The sequence below is a fragment of the Apaloderma vittatum genome, unplaced genomic scaffold (assembly GCF_000703405.1).
Source record: "Apaloderma vittatum isolate BGI_N311 unplaced genomic scaffold, ASM70340v1 scaffold7783, whole genome shotgun sequence".
Taxonomy (NCBI): Eukaryota; Metazoa; Chordata; class Aves; order Trogoniformes; family Trogonidae; genus Apaloderma; species Apaloderma vittatum.
The window spans coordinates 24,439-49,528 of NW_009709745.1; the positions used below are offsets into that span (position 1 = coordinate 24,439).

At 45.4% G+C, this 25,090-nt stretch overlaps 1 protein-coding gene across 1 annotated transcript in view; it reads right to left on the reverse strand.

Moving 5' to 3' along the window:
- Positions 1 to 22,058: 22,058 nt before the first annotated feature.
- Positions 22,059 to 25,090, reverse strand: part of LOC104272126 (PH and SEC7 domain-containing protein 3-like) — a gene marked incomplete at its 5' end in the record, with an annotated part of 19,416 nt that continues 16,384 nt past the window's right edge. The window contains one exon of the mRNA XM_009867036.1: positions 22,059 to 22,271. Within this exon, the coding sequence (XP_009865338.1) occupies positions 22,059 to 22,271 (213 nt within the window). The remainder of the gene's footprint in view (positions 22,272 to 25,090) is intronic.

Consider the following 25,090-nt stretch of genomic DNA (forward strand, 5'->3'; position numbering starts at 1 on the left):
GCATGTAGAGATGTCTGCAGGCAGAACCCGCAAAGTATCTCTCACCCAGCCTTTACAAACAACTAAGCATGGGCCCATACTGATTGTTTCACCAATGTGTATTTTATTTTTTGTAAGTTTGGGAGAAGGTTTCAGTTATGATGCAAGAACAAGATCTGCATACTGCAGTTCTTTGGGGAAAAGAATGAACAACTGGTTCAACTTGGTGCCAGCAGAAATAACATTACCAGCTATTTTCATAGCTGAGGGGAAAAAAAAAGGGGAGGGAGCTTAAAAATGAACATGTTATCCATCCTGAGCAAATTTATCCAGACAGCACCATGGAATCCAGAAAAAATGCAATGTTCTGTTCTGGCTATCAGCACGAGGTATTATGAGCCGTGCCTCTGCAAAGTCTCTGCAGGGTGGCAAGGGACAGGACAAGAGGTATGATTGTGTTTCTGCATCCTGTGTGAAAGAAGACAAAGGTGTAATACTGTATCTGAGCACACTATCCTGTGTACCTGAAATGCACATGAGTAGGGACATTGAGAAAATCAGAATGGGCATTTGAGGTTAGAATCAGAGCTGATGCCTGAGTGGAGAGCTCAGTCTGTTTAGCTCTTCAGAAAGTAGCTAAATAGGGCATGATTGCAGTGCAAAAGCGTCTCTGTTGGAGGGAAAATTCTGGATCCTGAGAGGCTGTTTAGTCCAACCGAGAAACGTACAATGGGAACCAGTGACTGGAAATGAAGTCGATGTTTACACTTAGTTTAGAAGTATTTTTTAAATTGCTGAGAAATTAACCTTTTGGTGGCAGGTATCAAGGGCAGTATCTTTAGATCCCTTGTAGGAGAGCAAATCTTGAATCATCCATTGTCCTGACATGCACACTATGGGGGCAACGCTGGTATAACAGCACCTCCATTGTACCTTTCTCACCTTTGATTTTCTTCACATTATGCTCCATGGGAGGTGAGAGAGTCTAGGCTCCTCAGTAGCACCATTACCAGCAAGGCTCTGTTTGGCCATTTCATCACACCAGAGGACTTTTGATTTATACCACATTAACTGCTTGGGGGGAATTTTTTGCTTTATCTTCTCTCCTTCTTTTTTAAAAGGAAAAAACCCACCTCCTGGAGCCCTAGAATCAGCCATGTTTTTTTCTCATGACTCTTGCTATGCTTTCTGCACTTCTACTCTTAGGAGAGCAGACCTTCATTTCCAGTTCTGCCCTACAGTGTGAGAGAAGGACACCTTCATCTAATTAACATCTAAGTGAGCATTTGTCAGAGTAAAGAATAAAGGTCTTACTGTGCAAAATGGCTTCTATGGCAGTACTAATCAATACTTGTTTGATGGATTGCCTGCCAGGAGTCTTTCAGGCACATCATTTCAGCTGCTAGACTTTCTGCTTGCTCACTGCTTAACAAAATAAATAGAGATGAATCATGATATTTAACATAAAACTCCAACTCAGAACCAAAGCTGTTTAAAATGCACAGTGGTTTGCCCTACTCCATCCTTCCTTTCCCTTTGCTCAGGAAGAATGTTAAGTCCCTGCTCTTCTGCAGCAGGCACAAGGCTTGAATGATAACCGCTTCACCAAGGACTGCCCTTTCCTCTGCGGTGATTGCATTCTTGACACACTGCTCCATTCCTCATTGCCCCCTGAAGTGAGAGCCAGCTGGGGAAGAAAGAATTGAGATGTATGCCTGCATGGCTGATGGGAGAGTGATATTTCACATATGCCTTTCTTAGCTGCTGTGATGCAATGCACAAGCTGTTCTCTCTGCTTTCTGTGTCTATTGTGCTACTAATGTGTGTGAAAGCTCCCACCACTGAACTGTCCCCTCCTGCAACTGCATCAGATTTGAAAGTACAAGAAGCAGCAAAGAGCCATATTTTTCCAGAAGTACTTGGCTTCTCAGTAATAATAAATATGTATTTGGCTCTCCTGAAATTCATATTTCTGTTCAGAAACATGGTTTCTGATTTTTTTAATCTGGCTTTTAAATGGATAACACTTTTCTTGAAAACCTATACGCCTACAGCCCACTAATAGCCTTGGAAAGGGTGAATAATCATAGCAGCAACTTTTTTTGGCCAGAGGAACATCAAGCTCCATCTAGCAAGTTCTGCCTCCTCCCTTATCTTGCCAACTCTGTCACCACCCTGCGGCACAACTCCGACAATCAGGTGGGAAGCTTGAAGCAATGCGGGATCCTTTTCCAGGCTCTCAGTAACAACTCATGGTTTCCTGACACTGACACCAGCAAAATACCTTGAGGATAAGGCTTGGGGCAGAGATGCTGGTGTTTCTCCCATGCATCTCCTGGTTGCTCTTGCCCCCACACTCTTTGTCAGCCTCCCCTGCTGCCTCCTCCCTCATCTTCTGACAGGCGGGAGCACTTGCCAGGCTCCTCTGAGCCAGACTTCTTCACAGCCTGCTGTTTTCCCACTTTTCAGCCCTTCAGACCATCCTGCTTTTCAGGCAGATTTCCCTTGCCTCTTTCCCAGAGCCTCACTGTCCCTTGGACTGCAATGTGTTCTTTTGCATGCTGGCAGCACATTTTGAGCTCTGCTTTGGCACTTTTTTGGGACTCCCACCTTTTATCCTCCTTCCTCAAGGGTACCAGTGGCCACAGTCACCCACTCCTCAGTCTTGCCATGCCCCCTCTGGGGCATTGCTCACAGCTGCCTTGACCCATGGGACTCCTCCAACACCACCAGCAGAGCAGTGCAGGCAGGTGCCTGGCAGGGGACTTGCTGCGCTCTGTGGACGGTGCAGGTCACACACCTCCCTGCTCACCAGCTGAGTAATGGGGGATATTTCCTGGCAGCCCTAGGCAGATTAGAGGAATCAGGAAGGTGCTTCCAGTAGGAGAGTTAACAGAGCAATTTGGGGACTGATAGCTGGAGAATCAAGAAAGATATGTACCCTGATAATCTGGCCTCAGAGACCAGACATTTTGGCTAGAGAATATTGCAGCTGTGAACTGGCAGAGAGAGTCAAGGAAGACAGGCAAGCCAGCAGGCAAATGGTGAGGAGTGTGGCAGCGAAGAGGTGCTGCACCCTGTTGCAGCTCAGAGTTTTGAAGGAGGGCATTACACGCTGGCATGCTGTGAAGCAGCAGAATTACACAAGACCTAGATGTTCCTGGGGGCTTGCGTACACAGGGCTGGGGGCAGTAGTGTTTCAGAAAGGGTCAGAGAGGAAGCCTGACTTGGAAGAGTTGGTGGGTTTCAGACATAGCTCAGCTCCACGAAGAAGCAAGGAGGGCTTTCAGCTTGGAAGCTCTCCCTCTGTACCCCCAGTTCACCATCCTCCACTTGCAAGGAGGGCAGTCTGGGGAAGCACATAGAAATACAGTAAGTGTACAGCACTGGGAGAGATCAGGGCAACATGCTTTCATCCTGCTGGAGTTCTTGTGTTGCTTTTGACAATGGTACAAACACCCAGCAGCTATACAGTATGTGTCAGGGTTACATCACAGCAAGCATGGCACACTTTTTCTAAGTGAGAAAGGTGAATCCCTTGAAATCTTTCCATCAGAATCTTCATAGTTCAATTGTGTGGCAACCACAGGGTAAGATTTTCTGGACCACCCTTTGCAAAAGCCGGAACTCACCCTGCTAAAGCACACAGCAAAGTCAGGCAACTCATTTGGTGTGGTGACAACTTAGTGCTAGTAATAATAACCCAACCAGTGCTTTGCAGACCGAGCAGTGCTGGCTCTAGCACATTATCAACAAGGTCAAGTCTAGCATTAAAATTGGGGACTATTTCTTGTTTTTATTACCCAAGGAAAAATCTTGCAGTCAAAATACTTTATTATAGTTTTGGTAAATCCTTTGGTTTTCCGTATCCTTGTCCCTCCTCTTTGTCATAATCTGACATATCCATGTTTAATAATTTCTGTCTTAGTGAATTCTTTAAATTATACATAAAGAGTTCAAAAACAATCAGAGGAGAACGTGAATATTTCATATTAAAACTAAATGTTTTATGATTGCTTACAGAGTGAAATTAATAAGGAGCCTTGGCCAATGCCATATAATTTATTCTGTGCTTAAGCAGGAAAACAGGGGCAAGGGTTTAATTTGTTTGAAATTGTGCTTCCCTTTCCTCACCTAGCAGGATGGAAGCCACTGCCAGGGCAGAGCTAACCTCCACCCTCCATCCCAGCAGCTCCTATTTTTGTTAACTGCACATAACCACAGCTGTAAGGACAGTTAAGAGTAACAATTTGCCAACTGTGGGCAACTGGCCATTGTGTTCCTGGTTCTTTGTCTTTGTTTATCTGTCTTGCCTAACTGTTTTGTCTGCCAGTGCTCTGCAGCCAGTCAGGGCATCCTTGACACTACTAGCATTTAATGGCAAAACATCCAATAAATCTCTCACCTCTGAATTTCAACTTGGGTATAAACCTTTGGATCAAAGCCACAGTCTTGGAGGCACGACAGTCTAACACATTGCTTCGCATAGCAGTACTTTGAACTCAAGTGATGACTGGAGCACAAGTGACCACAAATACATCTGTCCAGTCCTACTTCTTGGTCTGGAATTGGTGTCCCGCACTGAGCAAAGAGAGCAGCACATATGCTAGAGATGTTAGTCATAATGGCAGAGATTCAGCTAGTTGTGAAGTTTTCTTTAAAGCCAGTTCTGAACTAAATAAGCCGAGAGCAAGAATGAAGGGTAAAACCAAGAAGGCACGATCTTCATAAAAGTGGTGAAGCTGTCATGGCACTCAAGGCAGCTAAAAAAAGGAACATTACACAAAGCAATACACTGCCTTTTCTGGAGGAGAGTAATTCGCCTTCCATAAGTGCTCACAAATTCCTGGGTGACCAAGTTACTTTGGCTTTCTGTGCTTCATTTTCCACCTAAAGGAGAACAGCACAGGGAAAGGATACAACATGATATCACCAGTTAGTACAACAATAAAAGTGCTCGGGGACACAGGTAAGCAAGGGATGACATTCTCCAATGACACAATGGTTCAAGTAACACCAGCAGTCAAACAAGTTTGATGTTCCCTCACACCCATCACAGCCAAAAGAGAAACAACAATAACCATAGCAGCATTCACAATTCAAGGTGGCACAGTGCAAGGAGTGCAAGAAATTCACCCGGCCTGTTGAGGAAATGTGGAATAAATATTGTACTTCAACAGGAGGTACTTGAATGAACAAGGAGGGGCACGGTGGTTTTTTTCTGTGTTCTCATTTTAATGCCCTTTGGAAAATTAGGGTTCCCAGGCGTGAAACAACAAACATCAAAATGCCATTAAATGGGGCTGGATTTGTTTCTCTTGTTTATTAAGTCATTTAGATGAGAGATAGATCAGAGCAAATTTACAGGAGGAGTTTTCTAGGTTTGGCACCCCAGTGAATCCATAGTTTGTTGCCTGCAAAGCTCAGTTCTCAGCTGATGAAAGCCAGTAGACATCCTCTGGCTTTAGCACTGAGGGATCTCTCCTTGACCTTGCTGGAGCGAGGGTCTGCTGGACCCACCATGGTTTCAGCATCCAGAATTTTTCAAGTTAAACTCCTTAATGCTCGAATCAAATGGATATTTAAACTCCTCCGATTCAGGGAGTCAGCCATGGTGAGTCAGAGGGAAAAGACTGCTCCTTTGACTGATCACCTCTGTGACTCAAAGCCAAGTACACATTCGAACAAGTTAAACTGTCCCCAGGGATCATAAAACACCATGCCAGGTCTTTTGTGTTTTCCGTACCAGGCTCTGAAAGCCAAGCAGTTTGCAAATCATAGGGATTAATATTTATTACTATTGAATGTACACAGACGAAGCCCCTGCCCTGGAGAGTTTACAGTTTAAAGAGTATAGGTGGAACCGGCTTGCACCCATGCCACTCTGGCCTTAGTCTGCTCCTGGGGAAGCTGGGAGTGAAACCTTCCTGGCTCCTCGGCACAGAGGCAGATCATGGTGGGGGTGTGCTGGAGCCAATACATAGCTCCTACCTGGAGGACTGGATCCTTCTCTGTAGTCATGAGAGACTGCATGGTCAGCACATGCAAGTGCCTGGCAGGACCTCCGCAGCTCCTAATGCTTGGCAAGGAGGCCCTGTCAGTCAGACTGCACAGAGCTAAACATCAAGACACATCTGATGAATCACAAGTGCAGCAAGAGCCCAGAGGGCTCCAAAATACCTCTAGGGACTTGTTTGTGCCACATGTCTTAAAAAGTTCAAGAGGAATTAGTTAAAGATGTGAATCAAATCGCCATGGGATTTAGAAAAGGGATTCAGCTTGCATGTTCAGATTTTAAAAAGGAATTCAGCTTGCCTCACTCTAGAAACTGCGCTGCGTGGAGGCCAGCCTGCCTCTGAATTGGGATGCCGATGTTAAGTGTTCAGTGCAGTGCAGCTCACTCATTTTAAAGCAGAGTTACCTCACTTGAGGTGTAGCTATGCAGCCAGGCCCTTTGTAGTGGAATCAGCTCCCATATGGAAGTGGAATGACCCGGAGTCATAGTAGAGCTCAGCCATTATGTTCCCAAACAGTGCTTTCACCCAGTGCTGGCAGTGTCCTGAAAGCTAGTCAACAGGAAAGTCAGCAGAAGCAGGGAGGTGATCATGTCCCTCTACTCAGCTTTGGTGAGGCCGCACCTCAAGTACTGCGTCCAGTTTTGAGCCCCTCACTACAAGAGGGACACTGAGGTGCTGGAAAGGGTACAGCCACCAAGCTTGTAAAGGGCTTAGAACACAAGTCTTATAAGGAAAGGCCGAGGGATCTGGGGCTGTTTAGCCTGCAGAAGAGGAGATTGAGAGGAGACCTCATGGCTCTCTACAGCTATCTGAAGGGAGGTTGTAGAGAGGCTGGAGTTGGTCTATTCTCCCTAGTGGAGAGTGACAGGACAAGGGGAAATGGATTTAAATTGTGCCAGGGGAAGTTCAGGTTAGATATTAGGGAGAATTTCTATACTGAGAGGGTTGTCAGCCATTGGAACAGCCTGCCCAGGGAGGTGGTTGAGTCACCGTCCCTGGAGGTGTTTAAGAGACAGGTGGATGTTGCGCTGGGGGGCATTGTTTAGCTGGTTGATAGGGCTGGGACAAAGGCTGGACTCGATCTTCAAGGTTTCTTCCAGCTGATAGGATTCTATGATGCTATGATTCTAACTCATCTTACCCTCCTGACTGTGTGCTCTCAAGCCCTAAGAGAAATTATGAGAGAAGAAATGAAAAGTTAGTGAAAAAGCAAGTCTAGTTAGTGAAAAAGGGTGCCCACCGTGACAGACAGACACGTATCCTGGGAACGACACAGCAGCCACCAGTTTCCACACACAAGGCAGTGGAAGTACTATGGCTGCAGATTGATCAGAAAGCCTATGTCTCAAACACCCCAGTTCCCCTGCTTCCTGGGCAGCTGTCTTGTAGTGTCAGCTGGAGGAAGCCCAGTGCCCCAGGCTGGAGAAGGGCAGCAAAGCCATGTTGCTCAGAGGAGCATCTCGGCAGGCTGAAGCTGGACCAGGAACATCTGGCTGGGGTCCTTTGCAAAAGAGGGTTTCCCATCCACCTGCAAAAATTCTCTTCAGGTTGCTGTAGCCGAACATTTTCAGTCTCTCCAGTGCCTTCACTACGCTCAGAGGGTTACCTGCTCACCTGCAGATGAACAAGCAGCTGGCAGTTGTGTGCCATGAGCAGCTGACTCTGTAGCTTCATGGTTCCTCCCAGCTCCCAAAGTTGGAGGTTCAGGCCTCTAATGGAGGGTGGTCAGAAAACCAGCCTACAAGGAGTTTGGAGAGAAAAAGAAAGCAGCAGCAGAGCAAAACAAAGCTCTCCAAGGTTTCAATGTACTGGGTCCCCATCATCTGCCTACATTTTGCCCACACACAGTTTAATCAGTGTGCCAGAGAGCCTGGCTTCCTGCCAACAGGAATGCGGATTCTGACAATTTATCTAAAGTGCAGTCAGAAATTGCAGCTGAACAGAAAGAGCACTTTTTTTTTTTCATGTGTGTGTGTACAGGCTTTTTCCCCCCCGCCGAAACAATTACAACCTCTAACTGCCGCCTACACCACAGTTGCCTGAGAAACGCAGCGTGGGTATGGCTGTGGTATTAGGGACTTGGGTTTTACACCATGCTTGCTATCATTGGCTGGCTGCAAGCCCCCCCCCAAAACTATCCCAGGAGGATGTTTTAGCCCAGACATGGAGAGTATACCTGCCCCAGGCACAGCCCACTGCAAGTTCCTGCCATGGCGAGCACATTTTTGGGAGAAGCCGAGGTTGCAGTAATTGGTGCTTTTATTAGGCTGGTAATTGGCTGGTAATGGCCCTGGCTCCATTCACTCAGTCTCAATACTTGTACTTATGGGGTGTTCAGCCCAGTCTAGTCCCAGAAGGGATGGGAAAGGAACCAGGTTGCACCAAGAGCTGGGTTTCACATGTGCACTTCTAGCTTGCCAGGTCTCCACACCCATCCTCACAGCAGCATCCCTGACAGCACCTTGATCAAAACCACTTCTTCTCATATCACAGGGCATGTGCCTGTGCTGAAGACTGTTCCTACCAGTGTCCAGAGAGACACATCTTCGTTAACAAGTCCTGGCTGGAATTACCCTGAAAGGAGTAAGTGTGCTTATTTACACTGGACACCTGGGCAGAGAGAAGGTGGTTGCTCAAGCTGACTAAAAATATTCACTTTCCCAAATTGGTGACAGAGCATATCTATTGCAGACTTCTGAGCTTGGCATCAAAAGGTGAGGCAGCTCGAAAAGATGATTTCTGGTTGAACAAAGACATTTTCTTATGGGGTAAGAATCTAGACTACCACTCACTCACCCAAGCTCATCTATTTTGAACAGTCTCTGTGTAGTGATCAGGGAAAATGGGGTTCAGCTTCATTTTGTTGGTTTTTTCCCTGTCCTTTCTGACAAAGGCACTCCCCATCCAGCAGGCACCACACAGACCTAGGGATGCTGCTGTCTTCCAAGCTCCATAGCATAGGAGGGAATATTTATCTTGGCTACGTCTAAGCAGTTTTCCCTGAAGGCTAGCACACACTTCCCTGACCCTGTGGCAGCCTTCTCAGTATTCAGAATGCTTCTCCCAACCATAGCGGAATGAGAACTTTTCAGTAAAAGAGCAGTCGGACAAAGGGAGGAGTTGGGCAACCTTCACAGGTGGCTGCTCCTTTCTTATTAATGGTTGCCTTTTGCAAGTGACAACCAAATCTGTGCACTGTTCAGTTGCCTCTCTTTGTTGCAGTCTTTACAGTCTTGTTCAGCTTTCTTCTTGCCTCTCGCTTTCCAAAAGTTTCTGGGCAAATCCTGTCCCCTTGGGCAAACGTTCCTTGCTATTTGCTTTTCCACAGAGTTTTCAGTCCCTGGTGCTATATTCTGCTTTCTTCTACAGTCTTCTAGCCACCCGTACAGTACATTTCACCTACATTTCTAGACTGCAGAGATAAAGGCCAACCAGTGCCTTTACGTGTGCAGACAAGTAGTGTTTGTTCTTTGAGAAGACACGATGCTTGTGCACTATACTGTCCCTGAGATTTTAATTCACAGATCCCGTTTTCCCAGCATGTTCTTTTCACTGTTATTTTTGAATTCTCAAGGCTCATCCTTTTTAGCTTGTGGCTTGTGGTCACTGGCAGAGCTCCTGCATAATTCATATATTTTCAAATATTCCTACAAATGTCCTTGCTGTTCTCTAAGTTATTAAGCTTGTTGTGACTGAAGCAAGACTAGGTAGGAACTGTCCTGGAGCCTTTCTCCCCATAAAACTGTTACTTCAGGAAGCAACTTCCTCCATTTAGATGGCGAAATCAAAATGTAACTGGTGTAAGAAACTACAGCGTTTAGTAATTAAGCAACACATTACTAAGAGACTGGTCAATCTATTAAGTAATCAATATCCTGGTTATCAAACATGCCATTAGCGCTGATCTGCAATTATCCTATTCTCCACCCTATTACACACAATTATAAAGCTGTTAATCTAACATTTAAATCTTAGGAATCACACACATCTACTACTCGCTAACAAATCTACAACCTTTCCTTCCCAACATGACCTGTCACCAGGGTGGAAATCTATCCCTCTGCAGCCCACCCTTGCATACTGAGACACAGATCTGATGGAAAGCCTAACAGGGAGTCCTGCAGGCTCAGGTTCGCAAGGTAGCTTCGCTGTCATTTGTAGGCACCTGCATTGCTTCTTTCAGAAGATTCCTTAGTTCTTTACCTGATTTTTCTACCTTATTCATCATTTCTATTTCAGGAACAACCTTTCTGATACCCTTGTACCTCCCTTTCTCTGCCCAAGTTCCTCCCTAAGACACAAAATGTCCCTCATTACTTCTTCCCCGCTGGCCCAATTCAGCAACATCTGTCCTGAAGTCTGGGTTATTCCAAAGTTGTTACTGGTGCAATCACAGCCTTACACAGTATTACAGACACAGCCTGACAAGGTACGGGGTGCCAAAACCTTCCCACATATTTCCAGTTCATAATAGCAAAATGTTACCTTACATGTTCCCTGAGGGAAATCAGTTGACTTAGCCTTGATTCTTCCACCTCATTCCAGTTAAGCTCCTGTCTTTACATCTTGCTGTCAAGACCATACTAGTAAAACAAAGACCCACATCATCTGTATACCTGATCCACCCAGGAACTAGCTGTGTAAAGGGACCAGAAGAGATGCCCTAAAATGAATATGGCCATGACAGCAAACCCAGCATGGCAGCTAGCTGTTGTGCATTATTTTCAGGTTTTCTAGGATGGCCCTTTTTCTGGGAAAAATGTCTAGTATAGTGGCTGGCATAGTTATTTTTTTGAGAAACATCTATTTAGCAGCAAACAGAGAAAGAAAGAGCTGGAACACACGATGGCCTGACAGACAGAAACTTGAGTCACCATCGTATCATTCCTGTTCAAGATCTCCCTTAAAACGTATTGGGTAATTTTGCCCTTTGCCATTTAGGAGGCCACTGCAGGACTTCAGCACTCTAATGGGGATATAATGACAATTTCAGATCAAGGTGTGCTTTACTTTTGGGCTAAGTCACAATCTCAACGCTACATTACTTATAAACAGCCAGAGAAGTCTAGCTTCTGTGGACTGTGGAGGTTTCATCTGCATACACAAGCTAGCCCCTTCAGGCTCCCTTAATAACTATATTCAGTACTTGGAAACTTGAACAGAAAGTGGACAGTGAAGAGAATATAAATGCATCTGTCTTTCACTTTGCACCTGTTCTGTCATTTTGTTCTAGTTTAATGCATTGTGAGCAACGTGACATGCCTAATGATTCCAGGCAGAAAATCACCAGAAAATGCTCAATGATGACTTTGTCAGTTATGAAGACACAATAGGAAAAGATGTGGTGAGCAGTACTGACATTAACATTCAGACACAGTTAAAACATTCATTTGGGTTTAGAGGAGGCATTTAATACATCTTTGTAAAACACTCCCACCCATCCTCACCACCACTTTGTTTAGTCTTTTCATAAAAGAACGACTAATCCAGGTGCATGCACTGGAACCACAAACCCTGGGTGCTTGGAAGTAATCAGGATGGAACAACAATGAAAAAATCTGACATCCTGTAGCACAGTGTGAAAAAAAAGTGCATCACTATCTCAAATGCTAGGGTCTTGATATTCATCTAAAGGAAACACGCTGGGTCTCTAGGGAGAAAAATTATACAGAAACCATCATCTCAAGATGGTCAAACATTCACAGAGATCTTGGTAAGAAAAAACACGTCTTCCTTACTGTTGCCTTCAAATACATTGTCTCCAAATACAAGCTCCCAGCCTTGCTGTAAAGGGGCCTCACCTGTTACTGGAACACGTCCTCTTCATTTACCGTGTCAGTCACTCTCCACACGGTATCTTATCTTTACATGTTGAGCCATGTGTAACCCAAGAACCGCAAGCACAAGGCTTTCTGCCTTCTGTCTGTTTCACAGTCTGTTTCCTCTCATTTTGGATGGCTGTTGTTTCTTAACTGCTCCTACCTCTGTCTTTCTGCACTGCCCCTTTTTCTGTAGTGTCTGACCTTTCTGCTTCCCATCTGCCAGGCCAACGACAATTCCCAACCTTGACAGTGCCCTCAAACAAACTACCTCATAAAAATTTTGAGGTCAACTTCCAACCATTTCTGAACAGCTGTTTGCTACATCCTCTCTCTTCCAACCTATGTGCTGACAAACCCATTTTTAATCAGTTAGTTCTCTTCTTGGTATCTCTTAACAGCTAGGTAGTGGTAGGCTACTCTGCAGGCTACACACCTTGTAACAGCCCAGATGAGAAGCCACCTCTTGCAGAGATGCTAAAGGAAGAGAGATGTGCTCCAGCTGTCCTCACACAGTACTACTGTGCGTGCAGTACCACCGTCTCCGTTGGTTACCCCAGCCTCAATGCTCCTCATGCTTCCTTCAGTAAGGACTGTTTGCTACATTTGAGTAGGGCCACACTGGCCTCTGCCCTGGCAGAGGTATTCCATCCAGAGTGTGCTTCTGTAAGGCAGACAGTATGTCTGCCCTCCAGCTCAGGAAACCTTGAAGCTGCTGACTGCCAGAAGTCAGAAGGGTGCATGGGGAAAAGCGCTGCACCAGCTAATTGGTCTGTGCCTTCCCCGAGCAGGACAGGCAGAGGCTGCTGCATGAGCTGGTAAAGCCACCTTCATGTTCTGTAAAGGCTCCAACAAAAAAATATTCAGCTGCAGAAGATGAAATACATTTGGTTTATTTCCTTCTAAAGTTTGTACATATACATATATCATTATACACGTGTGAGATCCTTCACTAGGGTTGCTTGATTTCAATTACATAAAAATTATTGGGAAGCTTGCAGGCTCTCTGTTGCCCGTAAGCAACACTTATTCCAACTTATAAAAACACAGAGGAACAGAGTTATAGTCAGGAACATGGACACAAGAGAGAAAACTACTTTATATCTCACAGTTTCAATACATCAAAGGCAAATTATTTGTCTGTATACCGTAGGCTTACTTTATCAGCAATGATAAAATAGAGGAAAATATTTATATACAGTCACCTCAAGTGAAAAATAAAGCAATGTAAACTTAAATTCCAAAATATTATTTTAAATGATATAACAATATCCCCAAAAGTCCTTCTTCCAAGGGGAAGAGGACTGATTAAGTGCCTTCATTTATCAGGAAATTATCATTCTAGTACCAGTTACATGAAGCAGAATATGGGAGGGCATCCTGTGGTACCTGTAGAAAAAGAGTGACAACTCTGCTTCAGGAAAGCATCTCTGTATAAGCAAGTATACGTTTGAGTCCTTATGGACATCAGCAGCACGTGGAAACATCTCCCATGAACCAGGGCTTGACTTAAGTCTGTACAGCTCTGACTCTGTCCACTGAGGAGTATGCTTTTCTGACCATGCATGTTCCCAGGAAAAAAAATGGGGTGCCCTGGTGGAAGGACAGCCTCAAACCTGAGACAATGACCACCCCAAGAGTCAGAGCAGCAAGTTTCACGCTGCTGGAAAAGATGTAGTGACTACCTCAACGCTGCTTCACAGCAGACCATGAAGTTACCACAAAGCAGTGAGTCTGAGACTCTGTCTCTAGTGTGTTGCATGAAAAACACTATAGCGATTCAGTGATAAGAGTAAACCAAGTTCAAGGTTGTCAGAAAGAAGGTTCCTACACTTGGCAAAAGGGATAGGAGGCCACCCAGAGGAGAAGTCTTGCAAGGACTGCTGTCAGGCCAGGTCTGCACACAAGGTTAGGTCTGCACACAAGAAATGCACAGGGTGTGCAAAATGTTTTTCTGCACTGTCACGACCAAGAGTTACTCTTCCTATATGGGTAACATGCAACAATAACAGTCCCCTTTCTCGCCCGAAGGGAAAGCAACACTGCAACAGCTCAGGTGGAGGGCAAATGACCCTTCATAACTGCGACAGAGCGCAAGAGCGCTCACCCTCATCTTCCTGCTACATCACCATGGAAGAAGCTCAGTGCCTGGAAAAGGAATACAGAATGGAATACAGAATTAGAGCTCACCCAAAGCAAGGTGATGGGGATGTCCCTCTTTACTTCATCCCAAGCCTCAGGCCACTCGTGTCTCGGTCTTCCAAGACATCATCACTCTGGCCATGGTCCAGTGAAATACAAAGGCATGGCTTCACTGAGATTGCTCAAGTGCTTCAAGGTAACTGAACAATAAGAACTTTATGAGTCCAGTTTTTACCTTTCCAGGGATAATGTAGATAATGCTAGTGTTGCCCTGACTAGAGTGCAACAGGAAAACCCACTGGGTTTCCTTACATCTTTTTACTTAGACCAGCAAGAGGTTGTTTTTACTTAGACCAGTCAAGAGGTTGTTTAATTGTCCCAATAGAAACCTCTAGGAGGCATACAGGATGCCCAAGAGAGGTATTTCAGCTCTGCTGCTCTTCTTTTCCCTGCTGATGAGCCAGACACATTCTTCTGGAAATCTGTGCAGTTGCAGAAAGAAACCCTCACTACTGCTGTATGTCTGTATCTGCAGGAGACATCACAGGCACCTGTCCCACTTGGACACTTTTGGACATGATGTCCCCTTGCTCAGTTTTCACAGAGCGAGGTCAACATTTTCAGAAGTAAAGCAGTGTATTAGATCCCCAGAGTGTGATTTTCAGAAGTCAGCACGGATGCTCCCAGTGCAGGCATTGGCTGACATTAACAGGGAGAGAGCTAGCCCAGTGTTAAGCTAGCAGAAAATCCCACCCAGTAATCCTTGCTTATGCTCTCAAATATATGTCTTTTACTTCTGATGTGCAGAAGAACAGGCAGCCCCTGGTGGACAACACATGGAGATCAAGGCAGCTCAAGGGATACCTTAAATCTGCGAAAGCTCTTATGACTGTTTAACCTAATCTGAGAACAACTACCACAACAAGCATCCCAACAATGTTTGCAGCTGCTGAAGTGCTTTGATCAAAATAAGCCTCGGAATAGAACAGCAGGCTTTGGGGTACTGAGCCACAGAAGCCATACTATACCTATGAAATACGTACACACATCTACTTAAACACGTTCACCAAGTAATGTAAGCCTCAGATTGTACCTCACAAAAAGGGTAGGAATTTTAAAGTATTCAAACTGCCAAAAACTCTGCTCTTTTAGCCAAGTTATAATCCCAGCCTCAAGTGAGAGGACATAGTTGTCATGAATATGTACAAATTAAAAAAACCCCACACAACCCACCCCTTGTTATCATCCCACAGTCTTTCAGAATTTGCCAGCACTGAGCATGAAGTTTTTATAAACACGTAAGTGATTTAAGATTCATATCACCGATAAAGTTTGCCCTGTGCAGTGACACAGACTGGATATCACCAATCTCACTTCTCACAGCAAGAGGCTCAGGGAAGTCAGAGGACTTTGTGTCAAGCAAGTCCCCACAGCAGCTTGGCTACCTGTTCTGTGGTTACACCAGGATATTCACTTGGTCTAAAACAAAGGTGAAATCTTGCCTGCTTAGATAAAAAGTTATCTTGTTATGCTCGTCTCATTTAGGTGAGTGACATACAGGACCACTGCTACAGAGTGGCTACTAATTACTACAGTTTATGTCAGAGAAAAATCCTTGCCCTTGTAGTCTGTAGCACTTTCAATCCTTGCATTGCTAAGTGAGGTACTTTTTTTTCAGTCCAAATAAATGTCTGGTTTGTACCTTGGTGGATTCCTTGCACAGATTTAACAGCAGATGCCATGGGAGGTCCCTCGTTGTTTAAACATTTATAATTTTTACAGAGCAGTTCCTTGTTCAAAGGGGAGGACAGAGAACTCTTTGGGCTGGCCTAAATTTGCTCCATGGGAGCAAAGTCAGGTTAATGGTGTGGCCTTTGGGAAAACTGTTGCTTGCATTTGCTAAGGGAAGTGCTCTAATACATAATAAAAATACAGCCTCAATGCAGTTAACAAAATGGAGAAGCATGGTACCCTCTCTCAGGCAGGGGTGAGCCTGCCTGCCTTCACTGTTCAATTGATGTTGCCAACAGGAAGGCAGATACTCCCACATGTAATCCAGACACATTTCCTCGGGGCCTGTCCCCCTTGCTCTTATCTAAACCAGTTTCCTAACAATGGGACTGTGGCACTCATGGATGAGGATGCTGCTGTCACAAGTCAGAAAAGTTGCAGGTGGTAGGGACAGTTCCTCAAGCAGTGCAGTGCAGGCAGAAAACAAAGCCTTTCTAATTAACCCCAGGAGGTGACCAGCCAAGGAGGGTGGCACAGGCTTTCTGACTACCTTCCTACAGTTTTGCTGTCCTGTGCACTGGTGCTTAGCTTAGGCAATGTAATTTCCCTGGAGACTGGCCAAGCCTCTTCTTGCTGGAGCAAATGTTCAGGTGCAACACTGTGAAGCTCCAGGTGAAACAGCTCACTATACCATACCTATACTGCTGGGAGAGCTCTGGGAGAGAGGAGAGGCCAGGCATACTGCTTCTATATGCACTAAAAATACCTTCTAAAATGCACAAGCTGGAGACCAGCTCTTCCAAAGAAATTTCTGAGACAGCTTCTTTGGCTTGCCCCTCTAGGCAGCCTGAATATTGGATGCTGAGAACACATGTTGGGGAGCTCTGGTCTTGCTCTGGGGAGAAATGTGGACTTTGTAACTGCCCTCTCAAAGCAGATGTAATGTCCCAGAGCCACAGAAGAGCAATACTGGGGAAAGTTTAAGCAAGCAGCAAGCTGGAAGACTGCTTGAGATAAGGTGTGCATAGTGTGCAAAAGCAGGCGGTGTTCCCAACAATCTCGATATATGTCTCTGGGCTTGAGGGATACTGGTTGAAAATGGCATGTATTTGAATTTTTTTTTTAACACAGTCCCCAGAAGGATGTAAAGTGTATGGCCTGATTTGGAAAGTACCCAACTCTTTGCAAAACAGTGTTTCAAAGTTTCCCCACAGCCTCTGTCTCTGACTTTTGGACCAGGAATGTCGCAAGTGCCTTGTCTGAGTGTGGGAGGGGGGAACCTTGTGTCCTTGCAGCATAATGCTAGAGGATCATGACAGTCTGAAACTCTGTCTCACACCTCCCAGCTTTAACTGTGGCTGGAAACACAGTCTACCAACAAGTAGAATGAAAGAGCTGTTCACAGGGTTATCCATTCAATGCAGCACTGCTTCAGAGCAGGTTTTCTCAAGGCAAGATGGGACAGTGAAATTTTCTGGATTTCTGCAAGCGTAGAAGGAAAGAGACCTGTTATACAGGAGCAGCTGAGGTGCTAAGACGACAGACAGGAGCAGCTTGACAGAAAAGGAGGAGGAGCTGTCAGACTAACTGCGATAAGGCCAAAATTGATTTAGGGATGGAGAATGTAGACACGGTAAGTGGTACGCTGCCTGTAGAGAAAGGCCTTCCCTGCTTTCAAGAAGAAAACTGCCATGTAGTGCTTCCAGAAGCTCAGTGATAACCCTGCCACCTTTGACTTTCTCCACTGCCACAGCCGTTTCCTCACTGAGGGGGCTGCTTTGACCAAGCAAGAACCTCACTCTCCTACCAGAGAAAGACAAAAATTTTACTGTTTCAAGCCAGAAGAACAACTAGCCTTGTTACCAGAAGGCATTGGAGCTGTGAACAGTCACCAAATAACTCCAATCTCTTGGGAGCTACTAGCCCAAACTCTGGCTCAAAGCAGGGTGGTGCTGAGCACCCCTCTCCTGGAAAGCCCCCAGATGTGGACAGACTGCACCCTGCCAGCAGGCAGGATCAGAGGGAAAACACTTCTGGGATGAGCTGTTACAAGACTTAACAAAGCTTCTGATAACCATTTGCAAGTGTCTGGCTACAGATGAAAAACTGTCTGAGTCCACATCACAGCTGAATAGCGTTCCCCCACAGCTCCACTGCATTAATCACTCTGCTGGCTGACTTCTCTCTCTACATCAATTAAAGACACAACATAAATACTCAATTTAAAAGCTGTAGTCATGTTCACTGGTCCATGCATGATTTATCTGCAAGACGCACACAAACACACGGCCCAGAGAGTCTCCTTCACAGCCACTGCCAAATGAAAACCCTCTCAGCAAGACCCCTGCATCCTGCTGATTCATGGAGGAAAGCACAGTTCTGGTTATGGGAGAGTATCTCATCTGCTTTGGTTACTCACTGCTGTCAGGTGCAGACCCAGTGAGGTCTCTCCTGCCTCTCCTCCCTCAGCCAGGGACAGGAGATGGTCCAGCCCCTGGAGGATAAGCAACTAGCCATGTTTCAGAGCAGGATGCCCTCCTCCAGGATCTCTGTTGGTGTCTTGAGAGGTGGGATGTGACGAGCTGTTGGCCCCATCCTGCTTCCCTCTCAGCATCTCTCCTTCTCAACACGGAGGCAGAAGCTTTGCCAGAGCAACGGTTGCATGCTGCAGCAGGGAGGATGACAAGGATGGATGACACCTCCCTGCAGCACGGACGTAAAGGCTGTCTTGCGTGCACGCATGCTCGCGGTGGTCTGCCAGCAACTCCCACTCGCACCCCCGGAAAGCTGCAGGCTGCTCTGCTAATACCAAACTCAGGTTTGGGTCCCAGAGGAGGGCTGGAAACCAGCAGAGCAGCCTTACGTATCACAACAGGAGCTCCTGAGTCACTGAGGTCAAGCACTGATCTCTGCTAAAGGCAAACATTTCCACAAAGAAAGGCAACGTATCAGGTGCTATGCAAAGCTGTCTGGCCAGAATCTCAGCGGTGCCACAAAGAAGATGCATTGCTGAGACCTCCCGAGAACCTGCCCCCATGCTTTAACACAGCATTGGAGGTAAAAAACCCTCCAAATTACAGTGCTGCTTAGTAGATGATCCTACTCCCAAGGGAGTCCTTAGGCATTCACCACAGGATGACCTTTTTTCTCTAGGCCCTCAAAATGTGCATTTGCACATGGGTGCCTTAGATGCCTAGAATTTGTAAGGCAACAGAGCAAAATGGCATTAATTAAAACTTAAGCAGAACCTGAAAAATTCTCAGTAAACTAATCTGCATGCCTCAGCAGTCTCACTGAGAGTGCTCCAATCTCAGCAAATGTTTAATGACTAAAAAAGGGCAGTGAAAAACTGCATCTACTAAGCCCAGATGAGACTTAAAATATATATTCTAATCCATTTACAAGTATACATGGAACTAGTGAATAAATAATAAAAAATTAAAAGAGAAATATCATTTTTGCAGTTCACTTTTTGACTTTTCCTATTGCTTCAAATCATCTCCTCTGCAATGACTTTGAAGAGGAATTATCCAGTTTCTGTGTCAAAGCTGGGAAATTCATTTTACAGGAGTAATTTCTTTTCTAGCTCAGCAACTTAACTACAGTCTACAGCAAGCAGAATACTTTAAAAGCCAGGGAAAAAAAAAACCTAAATGTCACCTCTTTGCCTTTTAAAGCACTGCACTCCGTAATCACAAGAGGTTTGCTGGGCATGTTCCAATCTGCCTTCAAAATGCTCATCGAGACAACCCTGCCCTGACAGCCAAGCAGGGCCCATTTACAAATCTGCACATCTTTTTTTTTGTTTCTGCCGTACGTTTGCCAATGTTGTTGTCTTAGACAGGACAAGTTTTATTCTCAAATGTGCATTTAGCACTCCCTAAATGAATTTCTTCTTCCCGCTCTTCTTCTTGTCTGTTTTAAACCACCAGAGCATGATGAACAGCTGTAGAGATCTCCTAGCTTTGTTTCCCCTCCATGGGCTGTTGATCTACCACACCCGATTAATTCAAACAGTGAGCACCACCATGCATCTGTCTACACTGAGTCTCCTAACACAGCACACTTCACCACATCACTTTGGCTCCAGCAGCAAGAGGCATCCCTCTTCTTCCAAACCAAACCACTCCTCGATTCTAGTATTTCCTCCTCTGCAGCAAGCATGCACAACTTCTGAAGCCCAGGTGCTTGGGAAGCACTGATGTTTCTATTTAGGACTTCGGAGCCAACCTCCTGACTTGTGGCACGGAGCGGCTGCTCTTGGTGGCAGATGCCAGGTGCGTGCATGTCCCAACATCACATATGAAAACAGTCACATGATTCTGCTGCTGGGCTGCAACCGCAAGGATTGATTTGCTCCAATGCCTCTGAGTATCTGAGAGCGCAATGTCTTTGTTGCGGCTGACAGGGTGCACAACACCCGGGAAGGCTGTTGCACGGTGGTCCTCAGTGGGGGAGGCAAGTCATGTGGCACCCGTTAAGATCCTTCCCTCTTTGATCGCTCTCTGTCCTGCCCACTGAACTGGCAGTTCAATAAGCTAGATTAATTGACTTGGACCCTTTGGAAAGTCTGGCAGGGTCCAAATCCACTCAAGAGGTAATTTTTTTGATGTGTGGCCCTTTCACTACTTGGGCTGGAAACACTAGCGCGTTTCTAAACAGCTCTTGCACTGATCCTGACGTTTCTTTATGCATTAAGAATTACATCCATCAGGACAGCTGCCCTGTGCCAGGCACAACAAAACTAACAGGAACAAACAACTTTCAACTGGCCTGCAACATTACCTCCCAAGGTGCTCTGTGGGAAAGGCCAGTTTGGTTGTACTACTCCACACAGGGGGAAGGCGAGGCAAAATGGGAGAGACCTGTCTGAGCTCACCCAGCAGGCCAGCAACAAACCTGAGATTAATACTCGGGGTGTTAATTAATAGGTGAGCCAGTGCTCTCTGCAGAGTCACAATGCTGCCCAGGTGAGTAGGGCTGGGAAGCAGGAAAATGATTTCTACATCATCTTTCTGCTCCACGTGCCTGAAGACTGCTGGCCACCCCAAGGGTATGTGGCACAAACAGGCGGCTTGCAGGTGCGGAAACCTCTACCCACAGTGGTCTCTCCTCGTCCTGCACCACCTTCTGAAAGCCTGGTGCAGAGTATGCAAGAACTGCAAGATAGGCTGGATCCCCCACAGGTGGAGTGTAGGATCTGCCAAAGCTGAGACTGTCTTGTGCTGGCTTCCAGGCATGGAGTAGCCAGGATGGCATCATACTCTGGCCCACAGCAATGACATGTCTATACCCTTCTCTGGTCTGCACCAGCATCTTCCACCTATACATGAGCTGAAGCAGGAAAATGGAGAATCCCTTCCTGAAGAGAAAATGCAAAATGTTTTGTCACTAGCAGAGCAGTTGCAAACACCTATTTCTGCACACCAACAAGGAAATTCCTAGAAGGGGGAACATTGGGGCACAACATATCATAAGGCTCTATATAGCAGTTAAGTGACAGCGTATAGTTAAAAACTACACAGAGGCCCCTTGTCTTTAAAATATAACATTAATGGCTGACATCTACAGCAGCCTCCTTCTTGAATAAATTTAAAACCCACGTAGTCATTCCAACTGGTAATCCCTAATCTCCCTGGCCACAGAGACAGCCCCCCTCCCGGCTCCCAGCCTGCTAACTCAGGAGAAGATTCTCTGCTTGAAAGGAAGCAAACAAATTATTTCGATGCTGTCATCCCAGCATTGCCAAAGATTTCCAGGTTCCATTTGTTCGTGCTCGTGGGTCCAGGCTCAACACAATAATGACAAGCAACAGCGGCTATTTACTGTAGCACCTGCTGCTAAGTACCAGTACCAACATGCTCTGCATTGTCAGGAAATCAGTGTTCCCAGCACCCTAAGCTGCAGAGAGCTTTCTGCAGCTGCCCGTTCACACAGTTTTTCTCAGAGCTACAGCTCGCATTCACAGCACTGCAGCATTTGTCCAGTTACTTTTCCCACCCACCACGTAAATAAAGTGACAAGTGACTCAGGAGATGAAAGCCACGTGCCGATGGGAGGAGATAAACGGGGAAGAGACAGAATATGTCACAGCGCTCTACCCCTCCCCCAGCTCCTTTAGGAACAGAACGACACAAAAAAGTCCCAATGCTTCAATTGCTAAATGATAAATTAACAACGCAAAGCAAAGCAGGAGCAAAGACATCTCCCACAATCTGCACAGAAACAGCAAAATATACAATAGAAAATGTCACTAACACCCCATTCAGGCAGATGCACTTATTTTTTGTGAATGACAGGTTATTAAATGAAAAAATTTCGACCGCCGGTACTTTGCTGCATGGCTGTTTCCCTAGTTGTCATTACCACCCTAAGTGACCTTCTGCTTAATGCTGGGTGTTTCTGGCCTGTGGTCCTTCCTCTCCGAGACATTGCGTTTGACCTTGGCACTAACTGGAGACTCCTGATTCAATGAGGGACTCGAGTGGGATTTCTTCAGTCCTGGTGCATCGTTCTCTCCTCCGCTCAGCAGCTCCTTCACTCCTTCTTTCAGGAGGCCAACGTAAATCTCATACCGAGTTTTCTATGAAATGAAAAGAGAGGCCAGGTTCAGTCTGGGAGAAGTTCTGCAGAAGTACTTGAGAGATTGTCTGGGTAACTTAACAGTTTTTGCTGACCTTGAAAGCCAGGAGTCTAATACGGATGCGAACAGTACTGCCTGATGTGGACATGAACAATGGTGGCTAATGTAAATTACACTGTACAGAAAGGATTTCAGGCAGGCTGAGCCCAAGGTGCTGTGTAATTAGAGGGACTCCGTCCTGCAGCACACAAATGCCAGTGCTCTGCTGAACAGTGTCTCCCACCTAGTAGGAGCACATGGTGATTTCACAGTTATAACACCAAGCGAGAGCTTGCTGACCTTAGTCATGCTGAGTCATACGCTGTACCCACACGTACTGAGATGTTATGTGCCCCATGAAGGCATGGTGATAAAGCGCAGCAAACTAAGGGACAACAAAAATCTAGCTCTGGTTGTCTACAGCTCTCCCCTGCAACCCTCTACTCCCACCAGAGGGTCCTGCTTTCCTGGCTTCAGCCCATGGGGGAGAAATGAAAGCAGGGTCCTGCTAAGCTCGGACCGTACCAACTTGTCCCCCACTGAGCCCGTGAGAGGATGCTCTGCAAGGCCAGGCCTTAACAAAACGAAGCAGATGAGAGGGCTATGACAGCAGCACAGCATGTTGCCCTGACAGGGCCACTCATGGTGAATGATGAAGGTTGCTCTCTGTCCAGACACTTCTATTTCTCAAATGGAAAAAGTTCACTTTACTAGCTTCATGCCCACTTGCTCTGTTCCTTGTCTGGAGCAGAGATTTCCCTTTCCAATGGGAAGATTTTGCTCTGTGTGCCACAATAATGTCTTTCTGCACAGAACATTTCAACAACCAACAAAATGAGGATAACATTAACCGAAAATCCCTACAGAGCCCCGAAATAGAGGCTGGGGTGGGAAGTCTTGAGAATAAAGCAACCCACTTCCCAGGATTTGCTTAACAACCTGCCCCTGACTAAAGGCACTAAAGGCATGGTGCAGGAATTGTAATTAAGGTGACCTCAGTTGGCTGGAGGCCAGAGAGCGTTGGTATTGATTGTTAATTTATATTTCAAAGTGGCAAAACAGATGCCAAACTATTATGTTCCCAAGAGAGGAAAAGGTGTTTAAGACAATTTCTTCCAAAATAATAAAGTTCTGGCAATAACACTTATTCAAGGGCAGGAAGTCAAAAAGCTTGGTAACTGCTTTGAAATGTGGAATACAAAGGAAAAAAACCAAACCACCAAAAATGAGAGAATGTGACTGGATTTCCAAAGAGTACTTCGATTAAACAAAACTTTATGGGGAAAGGTCATAAAAGAAATCACTTAAAAATTAAATAACAAAGCATTCTTATCAATCTCATATCTGAAGTTCCAGCTCCATGATGCAAGACAGAAACATACAAAGCAGGTAAGAAATGTCATTTAATAAAAAATGGAGACGGAGGAACAGCAAGCAGAACCCTAATAATGATGCACTGGGCTTATGAATGATTCATAACACAACGAATGGGACATTTCTGCAAAAGAGAAGGCAAGCCAGTGCTCTAAGTCTGGGATCAGCATAATGTTCATCAATAGAGAAAGGGACTTTACTGCCATACAGACTTCCATTTTGGTTTTTTTTTGTTTTTTGGTTTTTTTTGTTCCAGTAAACACCACCAGGGTCACAAGACCCAACAATCAGAATGGAAATCCAGAACTAGTTCCTGCTCTGTCTGACTGCCTGTGGTCATTTTGTCCTGGATTTTGTGGGAACACGATTCCTATTGCAACTAAAGAATGCATTTGGAAGTTTCTATTTTAATTTCAATCACAACAAAGTTCCTCTTTCAGTGATCTGACATTTGAAGCTAAGTATTAAAGCTTGTGGAAATTTCCCTGCAAAAAGAAATTAATGTGGAAATTTCTGTAAAGAAAGTAACAATATAGAAGTTAAAACCATTCAAAAGCTTCTCCAACATTATCTCTGAAGGCTGAAAGCACATAATAAAGAGGAGATAGTGTAGCTACCCATCAATTTTTTGGCTTCACCTCTCACCTGACAGCACTGAAAAGTTCTCTCTCAAACTATAAATTAGCTGCAATGAACAACCATCACTTGAGCACTAATTCCTCGCACAGCAAGAAAGAGAAATGTTCCTTTCTTGGTGTCTACAAGCCAAGACAGCAGCAAGAAGAAACGCTCTGTGTGCACCTCTGAACAAAGACCAGGCACCTCTTGGTTCACCTCCCCTATTCACAATTGTCTCTAATCAGAAACAAGAATGAAGGGGATGCTGGTGGATGAACAAAAATTAATTAAAAGGGTCTAGAGAGAAGGAATCTAACTTCTTCCTTCCAAATGAGACTATGCTGCTTCCTTTGGGACTCAGAGGCCCTTCTAGTATGCTTCTGGAGATCACAGAATCAAAAGAATCCCTTTGGCTGGAAAAGACCTTTGGAAAAGATCATTGAGTCCAACCATAAACATGGCAATGTCAGGTCACCACTAAACCATATCCCTAAGCACCAGATCAACATGTTGTTTAAATACCTCCAGGGATGGTGATTCCACCACTGCCCTGGGCTGCATCACCCTTTGTACACTGATGCAAGGTCTGGTCTGCAGTCTCATCCTGAAAGAGCCAAGTACAAAACAGTGCCTCATCTGCCTCTTGCCTATTTGCTTTGATCCCGTGCAGCAAGGTCTATCACCAGCTCCTGCCTGACACTGACAGTACTTTATGCTGAACGGTAGGTGCAGAAAACCTACCATTCAAGATTTTCATATAGCTCACCTTCTCTTTTCTTTTTTTTTTT